General features: G+C 40.7%; 1 protein-coding gene across 1 annotated transcript in view; it reads right to left on the reverse strand.

Moving 5' to 3' along the window:
* Nucleotides 1-14,070, reverse strand: part of LOC115372707 (inactive phospholipase D5) — an 83,725-nt gene extending 69,655 nt beyond the window's left edge. Inside the window, exon 1 of the mRNA XM_030070801.1 lies at nucleotides 13,900-14,070. Coding sequence (XP_029926661.1) covers nucleotides 13,900-14,070 — 171 coding nt within the window. The remainder of the gene's footprint in view (nucleotides 1-13,899) is intronic.
* Nucleotides 14,071-25,532: the final 11,462 nt, after the last annotated feature.

Here is a 25,532-nt window from a genome sequence, read left to right on the forward strand (position 1 = left end):
AGTAAGGTCAGTGAGCAACTTATCAATAGAAGGGATACAGAGAGGATGAGCTCAAAAGAGGAGATAAATTGAACTGCTCTGTGGGGAACTGGCAGGTGCATTAAATATCCATATATATATATGGCCTTCCTTTTATGTCCTGCTGACTTCCCCAACTGATGCAGGCATAAATAAATCATGAAAAGGCGTGTAACATATTTATGTAAGCATTACATTTATACAGGCACACAGTTGCTGTCCACTGGGACTCACTGTCAGAATGTGACAGCTTGGAAAAAGAGCCACACCAACAAACAACGGCAGCTGTTTGATCCAATTCTCCCTCTCTGTACAAACAAAACTTTTATCAGCACCAGATGGTGATTTGTTACAGGAAATACAACGGTGACTTGAAAATGCTTTGACTGCAGGATTTCAGTGGTGTGAAGACAAGGTAGCAACAGAGCCTAATTAGACAGACGAGGCAAATACACATGTAGCGAAGAAACAGGAGACTCCTTCACACTTCTTTTCTCTCTCTGTTTCCTGCACACACAGAAGTTATGACATGGAATAAAAATCTTTACACTGTACAGGCACCCAAAAATGTCGAGAAACGCTGTTACAAGCATAAAGAGTTGTTTGTAACAACTTAAGAGTTGCTTTTTTCAGTCATGGCACCTTTTAAAAGTATGTAAACTCTTGAGTCACTTCAGTCTAAAAGGTATCAGAAAACAAATTCTCTGCATCCCTCTGACAGCCAACACAGCAACACACCCCATAAGTGGGTATTGAGAGAGAGAGAGAGAGAGAGAGAGAGAGAGAGAGAGAGAGGCCTCTTGATGTAAGCCAGGCTCATAAAGCCCAGTTTACACGAATGCATCTTAGAGAGGTTTAGCAGAATTGCAGTGGTGCTACTTGAAAGTACTGGGTACTCTTTCTTCAGTGATATCCAAAACCTGTCCAAAGCCATGTCTTGAAATTTTAATTTTAATGAGCTATCTTCCGTGATTTTTGCTGGTTGCTCCTGTTCTAGCAGCGGCAAGTCTTTTGAGTTGTAAAGTGCACATGTGCTCCAAGGGTCACAGACCCTGTCACTTTTGCATGCTTCATCATCTTGTTGGCTGTGCTGACTTTTCAAACAAATAAAATACTCTGCATCCTTGCTGGCTAGTGACAGATTTTTTTTTTATTTTTTTTTTTTTATTAGGTGTTTTTTAAGTTGTCTCAAAACCATTGCTTGCTTTGACAGTTTCATACCACATACCAGGCAGAATGCCATGATGGATCCCCAGTAAAAACAAAATCATACAACAAGCAGCTGCCATCGTACTGTCTCTTCTTTGCTGGCCTCTACTACCTTGGCTGCTGAGCCACTGTTATCTGGTTCTGAGGGCTTTCTTTTCCATGCCATTCCATGCTTGTTTGTTAGCTTCATACTACAGTCGTATTGCGCAGTAAAAATGACTCCAGAATTTCCAGAATCAGTCACACGCTGGTGCTGATGCTGACCCTGACCCCGACATTGATGTCATAACATGTAAAGGGGCATGTGTGACAAATTTTGATGATGTATAATGCAGCTGATGATGGTAGGCAGATGGCCGACAACCCAGAGCCAGGATCTGCTCGAGGTTTTTGGCCCTGTTAAAGGGTTTTTTCCTCACCACTGTCACCCTGTGCTGGAGTGAAGATTTTGGTCCATGGATTTGGCCAATATCTGTTGGGTTTCTGTAAAGTGCCTTTACAAACAAAACTACACAAACAAAATTGCACTGAATTGAAATTGAAATGGTTATGTTTTTTCTTCAGCTTTTATCCTTAAACTTTAACCTCAGAAGGTATGCTTGCTGCACTGGACTGTAAATACTAGCATGTAGTAAGAAACCTATTGGGAACGTAGTTGGTGATAAAATATTGTCATTATCGCCACTTAATTACCAGGTGTTCACTGGGAAATAAGTTGCTAACAAAACATACTTACTTGAAAATTCTTTGGAAACTTTATTGGAAGAACTTAAGAAATATCGGGTAAGTTTATGTAAACATATTTCAAAAGTAGATGTAATAAAAATTTGTCTTAACAGTCACACAAAGTAGGAAATAAGTTGGTGAGAAAAAGTACTTGTAATTGTAATTGTAAACTGGATTATCAGTTCTAAATAAATGGTAAGAAGTGGTAAGTATTTGGAAACTTACTTAGAATACAGACTAAAACATTCTCATTCGGAAAGAGCCCCTATGGCATACAAAATAACTAAATGCTAACTTTTTATAAATAAAGTCCAAAGTTATTAACCAGGATTTAGATAAAACTTAAACATTGTAGTCATTAGAGATGTGCACTAGTAAACTGGGCTGTGAGGACTTAATATTTTCCTGGCAAGTATATGAAAACCTAGAGTCACTGGTATTTCCCTTCTTGCTCAGTGCTCTAAGTCTCACTAGCTGGATTTGTAAAATCATAAAGTGCTATGTCCTTAAGTGGACCCTTTTTCTTTCTGCATAATTAATAACAGACTGTTGTCACAATATTTTATTGCCCTCTGCTGCTCAAATAAGTCTCTAAATATTTCTTGGATGTTTATTTACTGCATAGTAGGACTTTGTTTAGTATTTACAGTCCAGCCTCCAGATAATATTCCAATAAATACTTTTGTCACCATCATATTTTCTCGTGAATACCTGGTGATTAATGGGCCATAAAAATGTCACCTACATGTCTGCTGCTTTCACATCAGGTGCTCTGTTGCCACTTCATTTTAGGACCTGATTCGAAACATGGCGCAGTATGCTCACAGTGAGCGAAAATGATTGATCATTCCTTGTAGCATGGAGAAAGATTTAAAAGCTTTTCTACCCTTCCAGCCACAAATCCATCTTCCACTGAAGTTCTGGTTGTTAAAGTGCCTCACGGGTCACCATGCCTGGAAATCATGACCATAAAAAAGGAACGTGCTTTGTTCCAAGGAGTGGTTTGTTCCTTATGACAAAGAACACGTCCAGAAGTTATGTGCCATAGTGCCCAACTACCTGATATGGTGTATGGAAGTCTGATGCTGCAACCCAAAGCTGCAGAATAGCATGCAGCATTAGCACAGGTTTGTTTACCTGGAATGAGTTTATGGGTTCAGCTGTCACAGAGTGAGACAATTTATTTCTTTATTACCAACTATATTCTAACTGGTCTGGTGGCATGACTTTGGATGAATTACATTCCTCTGCAATAAGTTATTTGTATTTTAAAACCTCTCAAGACTGACAGTTTAAAGGAACTCTCAGTCCTGTCTGCATTTTGAAACACTGACCAACAACTCAAATCAGTGTTTTATTGCACTTGGATATGAGAGAAAAGCTAAATTTATTAACTTTCAGTTAAGGTTGGAAAAAGTTAAAGAACCCCATAGGAAAACTATTCTGAAAATCATATATTGTGTCACTCACTGTTATCTGCTGTAAAAGCAAAACTGCAGGTGCCATTAACTTGCAATTATCAGTCACATGAGGCTGGGAATTTTCAACAGTTGGAGTGCAGCCCCCTGGTGGTATGTGAGGGTAATAATGGACTTTTAATGGTGGAAGTCTTTTCTGTTTTAACACATTTCTATTACTTTCCATTACATTACTTGTGGATACTTAAATTTATTCAAGTATATACAATTTTAAAAAGTCAAGATGACATGTACACATGCACCTGAAAATATGAGCTTACTGACTAAAAAACATGAGCTTACTGACTATAATCTAAAAACAGTTTTGATGAAAAAGCCTTTTTGCAAGTGTTGGTTATGAGTAAATGTAAGTAAAAGTGAGTTATTGTCTGAGGGGTGAACATAAATTTACCTCACCCCACACCACCACCAGCGGGCCCCCGGTTGCCTCTTTGTCAGGATAGTTGTCTCTGGGTCAGAGTCAATGGAAAACCTCTGACACAACAACCCAGTCTCACAGCAATTCATGCAATAGTCCTGAAAATAAACTACAGATTCATGTCCATGCACATGAATGAATGGACACAAATTTTTCTGGTATAAGCTATGGTTATGAAAACCAGCACCAGTCTCACTTCCAGCGGGATTGGGACTCAACTCATGTTGATCGACCCATTTGGGTATGTGGTACTGGCACAAAGCATGCATCCAGCTGAAATGCATTATTTTGGAAGTCGTGCTGACTGTCAGAAAACAAGTGTACAATTCGTGTCCATGTATACAACTCTTACTGTATCACAAACCACCATGAAACTGGGCTGGGCATGCGGCATTGACACCAATACTGTAGTGAGATTGTTTGTTTAGTCTTCCTTCCCCAACCAGAAAATGAAACATTTTAGAACCAGACACAGTTATTTTCAAGCAGTCTATTGATGACTACGGTCCAGGCGGCACCCGTGACAAATGACACCCTGGAAGCCGTGGTTCACGAGGCTGAAATGCTCCTGCTGCAGAGTCTACGGCAGTGAAGCATGGGAAAGAAATCATAATTTTTACAATCCAATAGGTTTCCAATTGGGCTCAGGAAGGGAGCAGGGTGGTGTCAAAAATAGAAAAATTATACCCTCTGTGCACTTACTTTTTTACTCATTTTTATTAGGTTGGATCAAAGGACAAAACTGCATTAAGGTAGGTTCTATTATCTCTTTATGTTATGACTCAGATGTGCATGTGTATCGCTCTCTCTTTCCCCCACTCTCTCTCTTTCACCCTCTCTCTCTTTTTCTCCTGTGCAGACAGAAAGTGTGGCTGAGACAATGTCTCATTGTGTCCCTATGGAATCACAACACAGTAAATTGAGCAGTTGAACAAGTTTGTGTCAGGTTGTCTTGCACTGACAGGAAGAGACTGCAGTGACACAGCTGATCCATATGGAATGAACACCAACCAACCACCACACACACATACACACACACACACACACACACACACACAGAGAATCCCTTATTACTGTGCTCTTGCTAAAATAATACAGCAGTACAATCTTGTTCCCGGGAGGATTTTTTTTTTTTCTTTCTTTTTGTTTTCAATTGCATTTTACTCCTGTTTCAGGCGCTGGAAAGACATAAGGAAAGGTCTGGTAACTTGCTGACATAGAAACTCAGTTGTTTTTGTTAACAGTGTGCTAATTTGGTTCTACACTATAACTTTCAAGGAGACTTGCAGCACTAATGTGCTATAGATGGAAGGTTGATACGGTAGTACATGGAGTAGGGCTCCCTCAATAGCTACTATCATATAAACATCCTTAGTGTTTTCTATTGGAACAGGTTTACTGTACTTAGCTTATGTAACCATTACTACTGATTGTGGTTGAATCAGCCAAACAGCTATCTTGTACTCCTTGAAGGAATACCTCACCCAAAAGTGATATATTTGGAACCAAAGAGGCTCCAAATACTGGCACTATTTCTTTTGGCTGCTTGGCTTCTTGTTTTGACAGTGATGTTCTAATTGGCTTCAGTCACTACACTAACTCCTAGAATTTGAAGCAGATGGTTTCAGATGGTTAATCACAGACTTTAAGATTTTTCAAAGACTGGAGATCTTGCAGGGTCACTATTGGCAAGACTACAAATAGATTCCTTTGGACACTGTCTGATGAATATTATAGAAACATTATAGTGATGCTTCTTCAGGTAATTCATAAGGGGTGGATTATGAGTAAGACTGGTGTGTGTGTGTGTGTGTGTGTGTGCGTGTGTGTGTGTGTGTGTGTGCCTGTCTGCATGTGAGTCTGTGTATGTATGTGTATGTGTATGGCTGTGTGTGTGTGTGTGTGTGGCTGTTCTATTGGCTGTCGCTGAACTTGACAGTTTGCCTAACACTAAACATGTTTGATTTTATCAGAAGGTCAAGACAAGAACAAGACTCAGACAGCGTTTGATCGCCTGATACCAAACGAACGAGATGATGAGAGCACGCCCCAACTTAAGAAAAACTCACATGACATCACTTGAAACGTTGTCTGGTGTAGGACTGACATAAGACAACTCAGGCTGAATAAATTATACAAAGTAGATATTTTTTGGATGAAGTATTAAATGCATCTTTTAAGAATTACAATACATAGTTTGCACAGTGCAGGAGAAACATCAGTTCACTGGTTTCTCTTGGACCTAGTGCTCATAAAGTATCACCCAGAGGATCTAATGAAGGATGTCCTCTACCAAGACAGCTAGACAGAGAGTGACTGAGGCATGGCTGCCGTCAGCAAAGGTAGCTGGCAGGGTGGCAAGGTGCCCTAGAGGTCCAGCACTCAAGAGGGTCTGATCCCCAAAGCAGCTGGCATCTGGCTAATAACAGCCAGTTGAAGCATGGGATAAACGACTAAAACTGTGAAATGGAAATGCTACTCCCCACAGGAAGCACCCATACTTCAGGGGGACATCCTATCTGCTGAAAAATAGTCAGCCACTTCATGGTGCAGTTACACTGAGTCCCTAGCACTGAATCATTGCACTGAGTCAGCAGTGCAGTGGGTGCCACTGGAACTTTAAGTGGCAGGCTAATTTATTGGCCCTTGAGTTTCGGAAATCACTGCAGGCATCAGTGATCACCTTCCTCCCTCAACCCACCCACACAGACCCACACACAGATATCAAGGAGGTGACAACCTCTGTTATACAGACATCAAGTGCTGAATCAGGAAAGATCCTAATCCCCACCTGGCACTTCCTCAGATATTGCTCTTTAATAGTGCATGAGCAGCAGGCCTGGGGCACAGCAACCCTTGCCTCTGCTCTGTCTCCTCCACTTTATTGGACTTCACAGGAAATTGTGAAGCCGTTCAGCTATGATTTCCCTCCTACGATGATGAGCACTGGAGCATTGTTCATCTATAGAACTCAGCACAAGTGATCCATACAAATGCAGATATTACAGAAAGCTGAGGTGAAATAAAAAATGAATTATAAGTTGCCAAAAGGAGAACTCCCTATTTAATTAGTACTGTGGCTGAAGCAGTGTCTCCACATAAAATATGTAACTTGCACAAGAGACCCAATATAAGGATGCCATTTGCATTTTATTTTAATGTCATTTTAAATTAAGCGATCTTTTCAGTGACTCCCCTCATTATCACATTTACTTCTGTCAAGAGACAAATTGCCTAATTAGCTCACCTCATCCAATTAGCATGGATATGGTTTCCAGTAGCTTTTCCACTATTCATCTATCTGGGCAAAGCTTCATGTGTGTATGTGTGTGAAATAAGCCTCTTTCCAACTGAGAAAATGTACGGTCAGAAATACCACATAATAAAGAAACCCCTCAGAAAATAAGCAGTATCGTCTATGGGACTAGATGATGTGACAAGGATTGAAAACACACACGAGAAACCAGCAACACACTTCAAAGCCTCACATCCTGGTGAGACACTCAATTAGGGGGAGCTGAGACCGATCGTGTTGATTATCATAGTGTGAAAAGCACTCATCCGTGCACACACTGCCGTGCACATGCATCGACTTTCAAACATATATATATACTCAAACATCCACACAGACACATTAGTGCACACAATCTTTACTATGAAGTACTATGAAGATTTTAACCGCTCGTATCTACCACCAGTCCCCCTGCACTTGTGCTGTGTTGTGTTGTTTTATACAATAGCTCCCCCCACAGTTCCTAAGGTGTAAGTGGTGCTAATCAAAAACAAGAAGTTTGCACAAAATCATTCATTGTCTGAAGGTGTATCCATAGTGATTTATCAGCTTAGCTTTCACCTAAAAGCCTCTGGGTATAGCAAATTCCACAATAACTATATTCCAATCTCAATTAAACTTAAACAAATTGCTTATACGTCAGGAGATTATCTTGATTTATTGTCAACCCGTTTCCCTTGGCTACCATAGCTTTGCCAGCAACAGTAAACATATGTAAAAAGCCCTCCCCACCGGGTCTCTAAGCTTGGATGTGTGCCTGAGAGCTGTCTGCCAAATGATGTACCATACTCTCTGACCAAATTATTATGCATACCTCATGTAAATATAACATTTACTGGAGGTGGATTTATTCCAAAGCGGATTTCAGAGGTAGAGACCGAAATAAAGTGATCTGCAGCAGATTGCGTCTGGCTAGCTATGAGTGACGATGTGGTAGCAACATGACTCTCCTGGCAGACGACCGAGGAGACAAGTTTGAATGGTAGGAGAAGTTGACATGTGTGTGTCATGAGACATTTTGGTTCAGCTATGACAACTGGGTGAGCGAAAGGCTTTGCAATGAGACACATCTTCAGCAGTTTGTGGCATTACACATACTTAGCAGTGAGCAGATGGAGGGAAAAGCATTAATTAAAAGTGACTGAAACAACCTGGAGAGGAAGTCAAGTTATTGCTGGTGTGAAGCTGAACCAGGGGCCAAGCTGTCAAACATGCAGCCAAGCAGCCCAAACCTCAATTTAATTGGAACCCAGCATCGAGCACAATCATGAGTGTGTCGGCAGACTGAAAATGGGCGATGCAGGTGAAGACTATGGTCCAAAGACACAGAGGCACCTTGCTATCCATGTGGGTATCTACTTACTTATTCATCTATTGATCTATCAATCTAGCTTTATAGGGACTATGAGTTGTAATTGCACTGGTAGCTTGTGGTGAAATCTAATCGCAGCTTCCACACCCTCCCTCTGACTTTCTCCTTCTTTCACGCTCTGCAAAAGACCCTTTATAACTTTGCCCTCGCCTCAGAGAAAATCTCAGTATGTGAAATCTCCGCCTGACTTCAACCAGCCCACTGCGGGCGCTGAAGAGATAGCTCAGACAGCAAGTGTCCTCTTTCATTCCATTGGCTTCGCCTCACTGGCTGTCTTCCATCTTACCGAGGAGACAAGACAGCATACCTAGCGAGTAAAAAAAAAAAAAAACAACTCAAAACTCACACGCACACATCTCAGAAACGTTTCTCGTTAACGATATAACCGATAGCTCGTCTGCCTGACAGGCGACACCGAGAGCAATGTGTTTTGATCCAGTTCAGGTCTGAGAACACAAGATGACACTGAAAGGGAACACTGACAGATCAAAGACCTGTAAGAGCTTAATAGGGAGCGTGTTTCATGTCTGTGCTGAGAAGCAGTTAACAGTGTGACGCTCAAGGTGAATATTTGCCCCTGTAGTCTGACTGCCTGGTAAAAGTAGCCAATTAAAAATGAAAAGGAGCACACGAGTTTGAAAACATGTCCATCTTTAAGTGGAAAGGGGAAACGTCAACCTCATGCAGCTTTGAAATTGGAGACACAGCGCATCCCTCACCAGATAACAGCGGCGAACAGCGGCTACAGCAGTGCAGCTTTGTTGGCTTGAAGGAAATGGTGGAAGAAATGATGGCAGCGTTAATAGGGCTCTGCTGTCTTCACTGAGCAACCAGCCTGTATCAGACAGGATTTGCAGTGATTTATGTGCAGACTTTCCGTCCTACATTTGAGATAATCCTTGGGATAGATGAGTAATTGAATTTTATTCCATGATTTGCCCCTCTAAGACCAGGCTCATCATTATGTCTGTTGATCTTTTACCTGCAGACATCTTCATCACTAACCAAATTTAATTTAGGCCAATGTGTAGAGACTTGCAATCAGTATTGGTATCAGAAATCCCTTTATCATATATTTGCTTTTTTTTTTTTTTTTTTTTTTTTTTTTTACCTTTTACTCTGTTCTCTGAATCACACCTTTATTCTTTGCCTTTCCCTCCAGGATCAACAGTGCTAATCTTATTTTATCTTCTCATCATCATCATTCTCACCTTCCTCCATGTGGTGACTTAATAGTTTTTACATAATCGAAATGCAGGTTAGTCACGTCCTGATGGGCGGCAGGATGCCAGTTTCACGTGCATAGAAATAAAGTCCATGATTTCTCAGAGAAACTTTTTATTTTTCCAAAATTACACCCACAAATCAAACAAATGAGGCTAGATGACTACTTCGCTTCCCTGGTTTCCCTTCCTCCCCCCTCCATCTGGCTAGCTTTCATCACGTCCCCAACATACAATTATTACTGATAATTCATACTTTTAATCAGCTCACAACAGTGATCAATCAGATTAATTTAAAATGGAACTCAGCAAAATTTATATTACAAATGGCTCCAGCAATCCTCTTTATCATCATTCATCTTGACCATCATCACCTCCTGCAGCACGGAAAGACTCCAAGCTCTTAGACTAGCACTTACTCAAGAGAGAAACAGCCACAGGGCCCTTTATAAGTTGGGCCAATATTACCACAGACGGAGGTCTATATATCAACTCTGCCACCGTGGAATTGAAAATGCAATCAGTGTGGGGAGCAAACTATACTTTGAGCTGCCAATTCTTAAAATTCATCTGGCAGATTTCACCTTAGATCCAGTCTTAGCCTCCCAACGTGCCTATCATCTGTCTTCTTGCTCGCTTTTAGTCCAACTCAAGTGCTCAAAGCTCCTCATTCCACCCTCAGCACCTGAAACGCTACACATTCTTACATTTTGAACAATGCATCCAAACATAGTTAAAGTACCTCTTACTGGTGATAAGGACTCAATTTTTCCCTCTTTGCTGATGTGATGAGCAGATATTGATATCATAACAGCTGACAGTCCCGCCCTTTCCTAGTGTAAACTGATCCCTATCATAATAACAATGTAAGTAACTTCACTGTGCAGGAGTCTCTATACACAGACAAAATGGAATATCCATTCAGACATGAACTGGAGACTCTTGATGGTGTTAAATGCATTTGGGTGCACTTACCAAGTCTTAAAAAGGCAATCACTGGATGGAATGGTAATTGCAAGGAGAGAGAGACTCTACTCATGGGCAGACTTCAAACAGTGTGGAAACTTTGGAAGGAACAGGTTAGAGGTGTTATCTGCTATCTTCCCAAAGCTCGAGACTTGACTTAGTCCACAAAGTAAATGACTCAGCACTGATGAGATTACACTGAACTTGAATCACACCGCTGTGACGGCAGCGCTCGATACTGTATGTGCATGAAGCTCTTTGCATCCAGCTTCTTATCTCCCCCTCGCACCTTATTGCCCATTTATCATTGTTTGTCTGCAGGGTACCTGGTGCTTTTGTTTAATGTAAGGCCAAGTTGGCTCCTTTGTCTCTTAACATGAGGAAAAGTCCATTATTGATGAGTTTGCTGAGCACTGAACACTTCCACATAGAAAATACATGATGTGTTGCTTTGTGTGTGTGTGTGTGTGTGTGTGTGTGTGTGTGTGTGTGTGTTTATTATTATTCATGAAAAGAATGAGAAATCTAATCCACTGATTAGGCAGCAAACCATTTTGCAAATCATGCAGGGGTACTAAAGATTTCACAACATATCATTAAAATCCCTCCATTTTAAATATGATTTTTTTTATTATTATTATTTTTTACCTTATAATGTTCTGCCTCTGCGGCTAACAAAGTCTTCAACAGTCATTCAACACAGGACTAATAATTGCCTGTCTCAAGAAAATGTTTCCCTGGGGACTATTTTCTCTGGCGGAGAGACCGGATCACCCGGCCGAAGTTCAAGCCATTAAATCCCAACAGTGCTGCTGCCTTTAGGAAAAGTGATGTGTGGGGCTTTATCATGGTGATGGAAAAAGTCTGATGTCTCTGAAAGTCCATTTTCATATCATAGTGGAATGAATGGAAACCAAAGGCTGGATAAAAGGGGAAAAAATTACAGTTGTAAACTACGACTGCTTGCTTGGGGACAAGATTAGCAGAAATGTGAAGCTTATATATTATTGCAGATATTATGCTAAACATGTAGAGTCATTGGTATGGTGCTTTAAAGGAACAAGACTCGTAATTATATGGATAATTTTCATAAAGCCTTGCATTTGTAGTTTGGGTTTAGGAACTTGCCTGCAACAGTAGGACTGAAGGGTTCCCATTTGGCCCTTTGTAAGGAGGATAGAAAGCTTAAACTTTGCAGCACTGTGTGTGTGTGTGTGTGTGTGTGTGTGTGTGTGTGTGTGTGTGTGTGTGTGTGTGTGTGTGTGTGTGTGTGTGTGTGTGTGTGTGCGTGTGTGAGGAGTAAGTCTGGTGTGGACGACTTAAACTGTAGAAATGTCTGTTTCTGCCAAGGGACTGCTGCAGGCTTGTCTGCGTGTGTGTGTGTGTGTGTGTGTGTGTGTGTGTGGCTTCATGGCTGCAGAGCCTCTCTCACAATATCTGTGTGTGTGCATGCATTTGTTTGTGTGCCTGCGTTTACATATATATGTATGTGTTTATATATGCATGTGTTTGCAGGTCTGCAGAGGGGGTTCAGGCTGATTCACTGTCCTAGTTGGTTATGCAGACAGGCGGAGAGAGCAGCTCTCTGGACATCGCTCTGTTGCCCTGTAACATCAAATATTCAACACACACACTTTCCATTCCTTTTCCTGGTGCTAAGTCTCATGGCTACGCTCATGAGGCCCTCAGGAGAATGCTGATACTGTTTACCTGCATGTAGTGAGCCTCCTGCAGACAGAGAGGACCTCTGCAACCCCTGTCTGCCAGACAGCAAGAGAAACTGTTGGATCGTGTGACAGGGAGGGATAATGGACTGTTGCTAACAGTAAAGTGAAAAACAACTCAAACCAGAATGGGACATCACAAGTCTTTATGGATGCTTTCTCAGCTTTGCTGAGCAACTTTCCTTCCCACTAAGCCGGTCACTTCCTGGTGTGTTGGTATTCTTGTATAACTTCTGACCTGGCATCCTCATTATGATATCCGCATTTTCTTTTTCCAAAGTAGCCCCTAGTCCAAACATTCTACCTAAAATATTTTATGTTGTCTATCAGTGCCTCCAAGTCCAGCTCTGGTTCAAAGCAAATCCACACTGCTCCTGTTAGTACCAACAACAGCATTCATAAACCACAGAACTAATAATTGCCTGTGTACAGCAACCATTTCCCTGGGGACTATTTTCCCTGGTGGACGGACCGTGTAACTCCACCTAAGCTCATTTTCATATTGTAGTGGAAAGGAAAACAATGGCTGGATAAAAGGGAGGAAAAATGACATTAGAGTTCTAAAATACAACTGTTTGCTTTGGGGAAAGATTAGCAGAATCACAACATTACTATGCTGATTATATTATTGTAGATTAGCAGAAATGCGAAGTTTATACGCAGAACACGCAGAATTATTGCTATTGTGCTTTAAAAGGACAAGACTCAGAATTAAATGGATAATTTTCATAAAGCCTTGCATTTGTAGTTTGGGTTTAGTAACTTGACTGCAACAGTAAGACTGTAGGATTTCCACTTGGCCCCTTGTAAGGACGATAGAAGGCTTAATGTGGTTTCTAGTTTATCAATCTAGTCCAAACATTTTATTTACATACCTCAATTTTAGTATTTAAGTCCCAGCTAAGACCTCTGTCATCCTGATCCTGAATGGTAATGGGGTGTATCTGCATACAAAACAGCTGATGAAAAGTAGGTGTGCGGGAAACATCCCCTTTGTGCATTAAAGAATCAAAATGCAGCCTTGCAGCGGGAAACCTGGCCTCTCACTACTTTGTCATCCTTATCTAAACATCAAAACTCTCATATTCTTAATCCTATGTGATCAATAAGGAAAAAGTGTTCCAGTGGGTGCTGAAAAAATGTAGGTGTTGTTTGGGTAGGAGAAAAAAACACATGCATGCATATTTAAGAATGTTACCAAGCAACTCTTCCTTTTGACCAAATGTTAAAAAAATGGTGGCAGGCTTTAGCTCACACAGCTCTTTTTTAAACCATTCCAAATAGACTAAACAGTGAAAAAAAAAAACAAAAAAAAACTTTTGTCACAAAGAGGTGCCTCTCTTGAATATTCATATCTAACTCAGAGATTTGAGTTCCTCATTTGAGTTTCCTGATTTTACTCCTTAATATTTCAGGTCTGTGTCCCTGACTCTCATGTCTTTCTCCAACCCCAGCTCCAGCCACTGGACTTACATGTTCCAGTTTTTCCTTCCTGCGGAGCCAGACGCTGGCTGAGTAGTCCTGCTGCTGCACTGTCATGTAGACGGAGCTTGCCGGTAGCCCGGTGCCTGGGCTGCACACCCCCAACCCCTGCCCCTTCAGGTCCAGGCCACCCATGGGCCCACGGCTCCCTCGCAGCTCCATATTGCCACTTGCTTGGCTGCGTTGCACGGCTGACTTGGTAAAGTTATCAGTCAAGTTATTGACCTGATTATAGCGTCTGAAGAAAATTATTTCTTGTCAGGGTGCATCCTGTGAATATAGTCTGATTGCACCTTATAGCTCCTCTGTGCATGCTGAAAAATCAGTACATTAGTATAACGGTCCAAAAAAGCAGAGGGGGTGATTTTTCTTCCGAAGTGGTTTGCAGCGAGCTTTGAGCTTCAGCAGCTTATCTTCTGTCAAGGCGTTAAGAATTACTTAAAAAAAGAAAAATACATAGCCTGTAATGGTTGCCTTGTTCTCACCCCCTTTACCGAAATAAATGACAAAGAATAAAGTTCTGCATGTGAATATGTAGTCCTTATAACACATCAGCAACAAGCATTCACTGCTGCCATACCTTCATATTCACGTGAGCATCCCTTTCTTCTACCAGTAGTGGTACAATTTCTGACAATACATCCACAGGCTGAGGGAAATCCTCCTCCAGAAGATCGTCTGCTTTCCGTTCAGAGCAGCTATAGGCTGGACTGGGCTGGTCTGGGTTTAGTTAAGCTATGACCTGTTCTGCTCAGCTGTCAGCAGACCAGGGACTCCTGTCACTGTGACCACGACTGCCACTGCTCAGGCATCCCCAGCATGGGAGTGTATGTGTGAAGAGGATATAGATGGAGGGAGGGAGGTGAGGGAGAGGAGAGGAAACAAGCGAGGGGAGGGGTAGAGAAACACAGAAAGAGAGAGAGAGAGAGAGAGAGGGAGAGAGAGAGAGAGAGAGAGAGTATGAGTATGAGGCGGTGCTGATGCTGCATCGTAGTGTTAGGAGGACCCCCTGTTTTGTGCGGGTGGCTCCCTGGCAGCCCTAGTGGGTGAGAAAAGGGACAGCTGTGACAGACACGCCTGCACCTCTCACAGTCTCGCTCGCTCTCCCTCATTCTAATTTTTTTTTAATCACATTTTCCTCATCAACTCCTTTTTCACATTCTCCATACCACTTTCTTTCACACTTTCATGACTTTAAAAATCCTCCTCTCCCTCCCTCTGACCCCCTGCCTCCCCCTTTACGTTGTCAACTCTCGCCCTTTCTCTCTCTCTCTCTCTTGCTGTTGTTTGCTGTCTACAAGTGCAGCCACGCTCTGGCTGTCTGGCTGTCTTCTAACCACTCCCAACTCAAGTCTCGTAATTTTTGTTTGCATTTTGCTTCCTTGCCTTTTCTTTTGGCTATGTGGAGGATCGCAGAGTGTCAGCCCAGGCTGCACATATGCACTCAAAAACACACACTCAAACACACATGCTCAGGCAGACACTGGCACATTACAGCAGAGTGCTGCAGTGAGGCTGCAGTACCTCTCCTCCCCTCACCTTGGTCCCTTCTGTCAGGGAAGCAACAGAGCTTAAAAACTTTAATTGGCTAATGTCTGGCAACTGGACAAAAGCAGTGTATATGCTGATATACACAGGCATGTAAGGAAGTACGTGCTCACACACACACACACACCATCTGCACATTCAAATAATTAGTGGCAAACACCCAGCTCACCTTAACTCTCTGAAATCGAATGAATCCGTTTTAATTGCCTGCCTTGACTCCCTGTTTCTAGCAGCTTCAATTCCTTATCATATCAACTTGCTAATAGCCAGCCAACACAAATATATGCTGTTCATTAACAATGTTTGGAATAGGAAAGTATAAAATCATGAGTCCTTTTCTGTTAGTCCTTTTCTGGTACCACAGAGAGGAGAAAATTTATGATTATTTTTAGTTGGGTGTCATCCACAGTCTAGGTAACTTCCACTTCCACTTTGCAGCCTCCGTCCAGAACAATTCATCAGTCGCACCATCTCTATCACTATCTGTCGGTGTGGTGAAAGAAGCACACAAATACTTTGCTTAAGTTGAAATAAGAAGAAATGTTCTCTTAGAATATTGTTCAGGTTGAGACACCAAACCTTCAAAAACTTAAAATTACACTAAAGTAAAAGCACTGCAATACTTACTTGAGTATCAGACAAAAGGTACTGTACGTGAGGTTCTTTGCATCTCAGTGCTTTGCAGCTTCAAACATCAATGCAATAATCTTCAGTGGTTAAATTAAAGGGATTAGCCATCCACTTGTGTATGTTAATTCCCTTACAGCTGTCTTACATTTTGCGGGCTTACACTTAATTTTCATTAATTTATATATTTGTATGCAAAATCCTTTTTTTTCTGCAAATGTAGTGGACTCAAAAAGCAAGATAACAATGAAATGTAGTTATGTTTAAAGTCCCTGAAATGAAAATGGTCATGTAAATTGCATTTGGCTTGACGTACAGTAGCTGAGTAGATGTATTGTGAATTTGAGTTACATTCCAACTGAGTATACAGAGGGACAGAGGGCTCAGGCAGGATTTATTGCCATGTCTGTATCCAGCCCAACAGGTGGATTTCGGAGGGCACATTTAGAGAGAGGAGGATATATTGCGACACTAACTGCTAATCTGCTCCCCGTCACTTCTCAGCACTGCTTAGGAAGCTAGCAGAATACTAAAATTGACGGATGTGTTTGTGTAGATGTCTTCATAACGCCCCAGATCTCCAGAGTGTTAAATAAATGGAAAGCTGCAGTAGTCATTTCAGATGTGATCAGCAGCTTATCACCCTTAAGAACCTCTCTAGTACAATTCTCTCGATCCAAAGGACCTCAGCCTCTGCCAGCTGGCAGCATCTGCACTGCCTATAAACCATCCTGGACTTATTTCTGCATGTACAGTCACACAGACCGGTACATATCAGACCAATTTCCCAAGATGACTGCAGAAATACCATGGATTAGGATGTGAGCGATTTTTAGTGTTTGCTGTCTGCTTTTACAGAAATGTCTGCTCTATAGTGAGGTCATATTTGACAGTCAGGTCAGGAAATCCATTAAAGTTACTCCACAATCTCTTCACACTGGGAACTACAGACCACAACTGGAGACAAAAGACCAGATAACTGAATGAAGTGCCAGCAATGTTCACTTTGTTAATGATGCCCACATCCTGACAGCTGCCTGCCTGAAACATGAGTCTGAAGGAAAGCACAAATCAAACAACCCAAGCTGGGTTTGTCGCAGAAAGAAGCGCTGGGAATGTTAATTTTCTTTTGTATGGAGTGTCCATCAATACTCCATTTTCACACAGACACCTGCATGGCTGAGACAAGGCATTCTGGACATAATCCCAAGCCAAACAACACAGCTTGGGTTCCTCACAGAAAAAAAGAACAAATGAATGTCTTTGTAACATCTTGACAGGATGATAAAATGCAATTCCTTTTCCGCATTCATTTGTTGCCTTGAATTGCTTATTCCTTTTCAGAGTTAGGAGGGATGATAGTCAGTCAGCATAAACTGAGCGCAGGGCAGGGATAAACTCTGAATAGATCACCAATCCATCACAGACTTAACACAGACAAACACACCCACACCCAGTTCACACAAAATGGGCAAAGGCCAAGGGAGAGCCTGTGCTAACTAATAAATAAATAAATAATGCAAAAATGTATTTCTTCCATATGAAACTATTCTGGGTAGTTTCAGTAGTTAAATAAATAGTAATAATGATAATAAAAAGCCTAAAGTACAGAAACCAATACCCCCCCCCCCCTCCCCCCACCACACACACACACACACACACACACACACAAAAAAAAAAAAAACTACTAGTATCAACCTACTGCAAAACTGAGTTAAATCTGTAGGGCAGCAGCTGAAAAGAGAACCTCTGTTTGGGGATCAGTTTCGTACACAGAAGGTGATTTGATCATTTTGTTGGCAAAATGACCAGAATGGATCCCCCTTGTCAAGCTGCCAACCCCTCTCTCCATCCGCAGAGAGAGGCAGAGGGGTTGTTTTATTTGAAAATGTTGATCTAATCTACCTGACTCACTGATCCTTTATCTTGAGTGAGGTTAAAATCTACGGCCCGACCACGGCTCTGAAATATCAGCAGCCTCACTGTGATGTGTGTTGATAAATGCATGACGCTGTCCGTGGTGCTGAAGTAGATTCATTTGAAATTGTGCCTTTTTCTCTCAGTCCCACCCTCTCTGTCAGCTTTGTCTTGGATCTATAATATTCTCCAAACAATATACTATAAACACTCAATTCCATACCACATTTTATATCCTTAACAATCAAAGTGACAAGTAGCAATATACAGTCGAGCAAGAAGAGCAAGAGGATAATAGACACACTGCTGCTTGTGGTATTCCTAAAATATTCCTTTAATATCTCTACGATCATATGATCATGGGGTACTACAATGGGCAAACCAAAATCAAAACGCAATTACTTACTCATGTTTCGGTGAGATTAGAGACCCCCTGTAACACCGGTAACACATAATTTTTCCGTTTCCACCACGTCTTAGCAATGCTGAGTCATGTGCATTTGCAAGGAAGCTCACGTCTCATACCAATCTAGCCCCATCTAAAAAGTGGGTTCTTTCCGTCCAATTGTATTCCAATCACATTTCCCTCCGCTGGCAAAGTATATCGGTGAGCCATCAGGGGAAACTCCAGCTGAATACTGAACACTGAGGTCAATGAGGGAACTTAACTGAACACGAGCCAAGTAAGCTCACAAAAATATTGAGCCACACTAAAAGGCTTTCCAATTCACGTCATGGAGAAGTGCATCTGGCACACTTAGGAAGTGTCAGTTTGATGAAATGCTTTCATTAAATCAGCCTGGCTCAAAAGTTATCTTTGAACCCAACTTACTACAAATTAGTATTAACCAGTTACATCCCATTGCAACCAGACTGCAGCATCACACAGGCTAACACAATAAGGCGCAAAACAACAGAACACACAGCACGACAACGTAATGCAATGCAAAGCAACACAGAACAACCAAATGTATACACAACAATACACAAAAACAGGAAGGAATTTTATTATTCAAGTGTGTTTTATGCTTAGTGCACTAACACATCTGGTATTAATCACTGAAAATCATTATATGATATGTGTTTGCCTTCAATGAACTCAGTGCATGTTGGTATACTTGGGTGTGTCTCACATAACTCACATAAATCCAAAACAAGCCAAAGACACAGCAGCCTAGCAGAGAGAAATGTAAAATGTATTATACATTCATGCCTGATAGTCATATCATTAAAATAATGTAACTACTTTTATACCATATTCACAGATATCCCATATTCCATTCCATTCTCATTCTCTGTTCATATGTTTTCGGAGAGTTTCTACACCAAAGAACCAAAACAGCCTCACACACTGTCCTTGCTGCATTTTTGTCTGGTCTTCAGCTGTGGTTAAAAACCACTGAGTCATGCTTCTGAAACATGACTAAGAGACTGAGGTTTGTGCATGGTACAGTAGTGCGTGTGAGATTTTTTGAAGGGTTCTTAACCACTTACATTTGCCACCTTTTCTCTCCTAATATGGACCTAATATGGATTTTGTTTTCTGTTCAGCAGCAGCTTTAACCATTCCGACTGTAACCAGAAGGTATAAGAGGTGAATTTTATTTTTATTTTTTTATTATTATTAAAGCTTAAGAAGACTACTTTGACTGTGTTCTTCTTTAGTAAAGAATTTCACATGAAAATCTGGACACGGACAGGATTCCTAACCTGAATGTTGTCAGCTTACAGGGAAAGTGGCTCCAGAGGCAGACGACTTGAAGAGTTTGGGAACCTAACAGCAAACTGTTTTTCTGAGACACCAGAAGATTTTCCTTGTTAACTGACAGACACCAGTAAGCGATCCATTAAAAGTGTTTCGACAGTCGAGTAGGTCACTAAGTTCCAGGTCCGGGGTGAGAAGACCCCAAGGAGGCGCCTGGGGTTTCAAAGCACCTACAGCTTGAAAGAAAACAACAGTGTTCTTATAGGGATTACATAATGTTATCTGACACAACACAACACACTGCACAACACAGAGCAGCACAACACAGCACTGAGCCTGCAGCAGCAATAAGAGCGGAAATGCTGCAAGGCTCCTGAGGCAGCACTCCTGTTATGAAATCATACAGTAAGTCAGTGTTTAAACACAAGCTGAAGGCAACACGGAACAAATGACAGAAATCTAAAAGGCAGCCGGCACAAGCCTTCCTTTATTTTAGTCTGAATCTGAATCTGAATCATCTACATGGCATCTCTCCTGAAAAAAAGCAAAATCTCTCTCTCTCTCTCTCTCTCTCTCTCTCTCTCTCTCTCTCTCTCTCTCTCTCTCACACACACACACACACACACACACACACACACACTCTAACACAAATCAAGTGCCATATCACAGAGGACATACATACTTGTCAAACCTGACAGTTAGATGGCACTAGTGTCAAAAGGCTAATTCCTTTGAGAAAGAAAGAAAGAAAGAAAGAAAGAAAGAAAGAAAGAAAGAAAGAAAGAAAGAAAGAAAGAAAGAAAGAAAGAAAGAAAATGAAATGAATGAAAGGGGATAAATGTAGACAGTTCACTGAGCTCTAAGCATTTCCAAACTTCCAGTACATTCAAAGTTCTCGTTATCATCTCTGTTCCTTTTCTGTTTGAACAGCAAATTTAGTGGAAACATAATTACAAGTAAATTGAAAATTAAAATTAGCCATGCATTCATACATTTATTTTTGTAATAACATTGTTAGCTGGAAAAGCAGTGAGTGCACTGAAATTCCTGTTTAAGGTTACTATAAAAAAAAAAAAAATAGTTTGCATATGCCTCACATAACTGTTATGCATGATCAACCAAGGCAGATCAATTAACAACACACCTGCAAGAGAAGCAATATAGCTTAGAATAAAATTTCAATGAATCACCATGTGAAAAATTGTTCCTGATTACTGGGAATAACTCAGCCAACGTACCCAGGCCAGATACTATACTAGCGAGGTCTCCCTGAGTGTGTGAGGAAATGATACAGCTTCTCAAGGAACATCTTTTTTTTCTTTTAACCACACGAGGTGCTGCCCTTCTTGTCTGTTTGTGTGTTTTTGTTATATCTGTGAGCATTTTTTACTTGTAGTTTTTTATTTGTTTTTCCATTTTTATCTCTTTAATTTATTCATTTTTTAGCTCACTCTGCACACCAGTAGCACTGCATTTTAAAGCTCCATCCTACCACCACTTACTTCAGTTTTAATTATTTCCATGTGTTTTTATGATCATCACTGAACTAGTTTTCTACATGTTCATTTGTATGATGTATGTGGTATGGATGTTGTCTTTTATTGATTTTATGTGTTTTTTATGTACAGCACTGGAACAGATTCCAACTCATACAGCTGAAATGGCAATGAAGTGTTGAACTGAATCCAAATTGAACAGAAATCTCTAATTGGTTCCCTGTTTAGGACAAAGCTGTCCTGTTACTGATAAGCATAAAAACATTTTGACTGTAGGTAGTTTGCTCATTCAGATTTTTGTCTCATATGCAGGTGTATACAACAGTGAGACATAAACTCATCAGGAACATAATTTTTATGCACTCAATGACCTTTCAGTCCCAGCAGATCTTCATCAGTTTGTTAAAAAATGCATAAAAAAACACCTGAGGGAACTAAATAGCAATCACACAGGTACATCAGCCCAAATGTGATAAGACATATGAGACTTTTCTGACGTCCTGCATGCACTGCAACACTGTTTGATCTCTCCAGTCACTGAGCAGTGTCCGCCATGACTGAATCAGTAGTCCAAAAAAAAAAAAAAAAAAAAAGAATGAGTCAGCACCATGTAAACGATACCAATGCAAAGACAATTAAGATCCTTAGTTGTGTTTGACACATGAATTACCAGTAATATAAAGAATCACAATCAGAATGAGAAATACTTAATTAATCCCTGAAAGGTATTTGGGTCAGCTGCAGTTCCTCGAATTCTCAGCAGTAGAATATATTATGAGCATAAGTGAAATTATGAGAAATAGAAAAAGGAATAAGACGTATGTAAATCTGCATTTAAAAAAAAAAGTATGTGCATTATGTAGAAGTATGTGCATTAATCTTAGCTGTAAAAAAATGCGCATATTGTGCATTATGTAGAAATGTGTGCATTAATCCTACAAAAACATTACAAAAATATTTCAAAAGAGTGAAAAAGTCCACTTCAGGTGGCAGGTTGAGGTGGTGGATGGGTCAGTCAACAAAACACCACTGTGTGTTTCTTGTTTCTTGTTAGCTTGTTAACATCAACCATGTCCTTTCCCTACCCTTAACCAAGTAGTTTTGGTGTTTAAATCTAACCAAACAAATTAAGTTAATCAATGTTAACTTGATGTTTGTGTGCATGTGACGGTTTTGGCATGGTGGTGGGAAAAAAAAAAAATCCTGGCATTGATTCCGTAGTGTTGGCACATAATTTTAACTCAATGTCGCATATTTCAGTTTGAAAAAATTAAGGAAGAGGTGATTATCACAAACGTGGTGTACCTAAAAATCAACTAAAATACCTTATTTACAGTATTGTGTACTGACAAGTAAGATGCTGAATTCTGTGTGCATGTTCTATATAACAAACCACGGCTAATTACTCACAGTCTATAGAGGCAATCTGTCTCTATAAACAGTGTGGTGTACGCGATAATCTGAGTAAAGAGTGAATTTTGAATGATGGCTCCTAATGTGCTGCAGACTGAACTACTGTCTTCATGCCCTGTAAAAATCACTGGGCACACATTACTTTCTATTCCCAGCCTCTGAATTATAATTGCTTTCTCTGACTGCTACCTCTGCACAAACAATCCCTGTAATTACTGTTCACAGTGGTGTCACAGTCATCCTAAACGCCTTCACTGTTGGCTCAGTAAAAAATCAGCAATACTTGGTGAATAATGCATTGGAAAATAAAAAAACAAACAAACAAAAAAAAAAAAACTTTAATCGTAAGGCTATAAAAGTCATTGTTTTTTATCGTCTATATTTCAAGCATCTTGTGAGCACTGCAAGGTTGTGACAGATCTGGTTTCCCTTTCCGCAACTCATACACAGTCAAAACACAAACTTCATCACAAGCCATGAAGAATCACATCATCCCAAAAGGAATGACAGCAATGACTGCACCATGTGCCTCTGTGCTCCCTCATTGACAATGGCGTCAAAAGATTAGTCAGCTAAATATGCCTCAGCCAAAATCAATAACCCCCCAAAACGATCGACAAGAGTGAGGATGAAAAGGACCTTACCTCCATCGCTCTCTCCAGCCCTGAAATGCCTGCAGTCTGGAGTGTGCAGGCGGTGGGTCCTCCTGTTCAAAACCATGCAGTCGCTTTTGTTCCAGCTTTAATAGACCATTAAATATTGTGTCCCATATCAGGCTGGCCCTGGGATAAGCCAAAATAAAGTAAGGTTAATGGTCAGCGTGTTCTGCCGAATGAGAAGATTAACTGTCTTTGTGTCCTCTAGAGGAAAAAAAGGACTAATAAAGAAGCCACCAAACAGCGTTTAAAAGTTCGACAAAGATGAAGCAGCAGCATTTTGTAATCACAGCTAATTAGAGGCTGCAGCTCTGAATACTAAATAATGCCATTTGTGACCTGTCGAGGCATAATCATGCTTACTGAGGCAAAATGAATCTTTTAATCTTAGCCCAAAGTGAAAAAGCTCTATTATTAGACGCTTTTATATATTACATGCAACCTTTTCTCTTTTCGGTTTCAGACGTTAGGCCATGCTCTGTCTTTTTGCTCACTTGCTCTCGGATTTTGTATCTTTCCATCTTTCTAAGATGTCGGACCTCTCATGCTCTGCTCGGCCCTTAACTGCTTGAACGCCCATTTTCCCTTAATTTCCCCTTAAGTAGCTTCAAAGTTAGAAAAAGAAAACATTTTTCCACTGCACCTTTATCCATATCTGCGGATTGAAACATACAAATTCAAACCCATGATTCCATTGTTTTATGACTACACTATTATATTAAACAGAAAATATCTGAATGACTTGTGCATTGTTTTATACATACTTCCCTGTAATCCAGCAGGCCATATTTTATATCTTCACTAGAATTTCAAATAATGTTTTCTGGGTTTGGACACAGCAGGATGCATTTTTAAAGATGACTTTGCTTCCTTTTGTTGTTTTTGTCTGTCTTTTTGTGTCGATCGTCTCTTTTTCACATTTTTCTGACTGTACTGTTCACAAACTCTCTGCACATACTGTACCCACTGGGATGAATCATCCACACACTCTCATTCTTATCAGGCCAAAACGTTTAATCAGCGCTGAAGCTAATTAAAAGACACAAAACTGGACCTTTACTTAAGCACAGCTCTGCCGAGGCACTGTGGTTGTTTCATATTGTGTGTGTGTGTGTGCGTGGGGTGGAATACTTTTCTTTAACTACTCCATGCTTTTTGCCATCTTTTTTTCCCCCCTCGGCATGCTGCGAGGTGTTGAGAAGTCAGTGTGAGTTTAACAGCTCTGATTAATGAGAGCTTCTCAGAGCTTCCGTGACACTCTCTCCTTCTGTCTCTCTAATTATTTACTCTACCTCTCTCTGACCCTCCTCCCTCCCTCTCTCCCTCTCTTTCTCTCTCCCTCGCTCTCTCTCAGAGGAATGCACCAGACAGACTCTCCAGCCCCAATAAAAAGTTCACACTGTACCGGCAGTGTGGAGGAAAGCAGAGCTAATGAGCCATCTCCTTCTAAGACATGGCTCTGTTAGGAGTCGGCAGTAGGATGTGTATTTGCTCTCTCCAAACTCAACAAACTTCCTGATAAAGAATCAGGAAGTTTGGACAAATAGATCGGAGCTATCTGTTGACAGCTTTGATGCAGACTGTGGCTCCTGCAGAGCTCACATGGCCACTGGGCTTCCTCAGAGTAGAAGGATTTCCCTGTCATCTGTGTCCAGGGGTGCAGCCAACATCTCAAAAGTGAGGGGGGTGGAATATTAAGGAGGTAATAAATCGACAGGTTTGTGTCACTTTTGTATCACTTCCATGGTGTATATATACAAACCCTTTGCACCCGAGCAAATTTGCTTGATTTCTCTTGAAAACATTCTGTATTATGCATTAAATTGTAAGAAAATCATCATAAAATTACCACACAATTACAACAAAAAAGGGGAGGGGAGTGTGGATAAGAAACTTAAATTTGTAAATTCACTTTTTTGTTTGTTTGTTTTTTTAGTTTTAATTTTTGTAAGTTTAAAGGTTTGTAAAGCATATTATCAAGACATTGCTGAATGTCACAGGAGCTTTTAAGAATGACTGGATGGAAAAGCAGTTTTGGTCTTCAGGAATCATTATCAAACCAAAACCAAACCAAACTTTATTTATATAGCGTCAAATCACAACAGAAGTTATCTCATGACGCTTTACAGGTAGAGCAGGTAAAGACCACGCTCTACAAATTATAGTAGAGAAATTATAGCCTAAGTTTATCACTGACACTCAACTTATGGACTGTCTCCTGGCTAAAAGGATAAGAGGGAGTAAGCAATATTTTACACTGAC

Source organism: Myripristis murdjan, chromosome 15, assembly GCF_902150065.1.
Source record: "Myripristis murdjan chromosome 15, fMyrMur1.1, whole genome shotgun sequence".
Classification (NCBI taxonomy): Eukaryota; Metazoa; Chordata; class Actinopteri; order Holocentriformes; family Holocentridae; genus Myripristis; species Myripristis murdjan.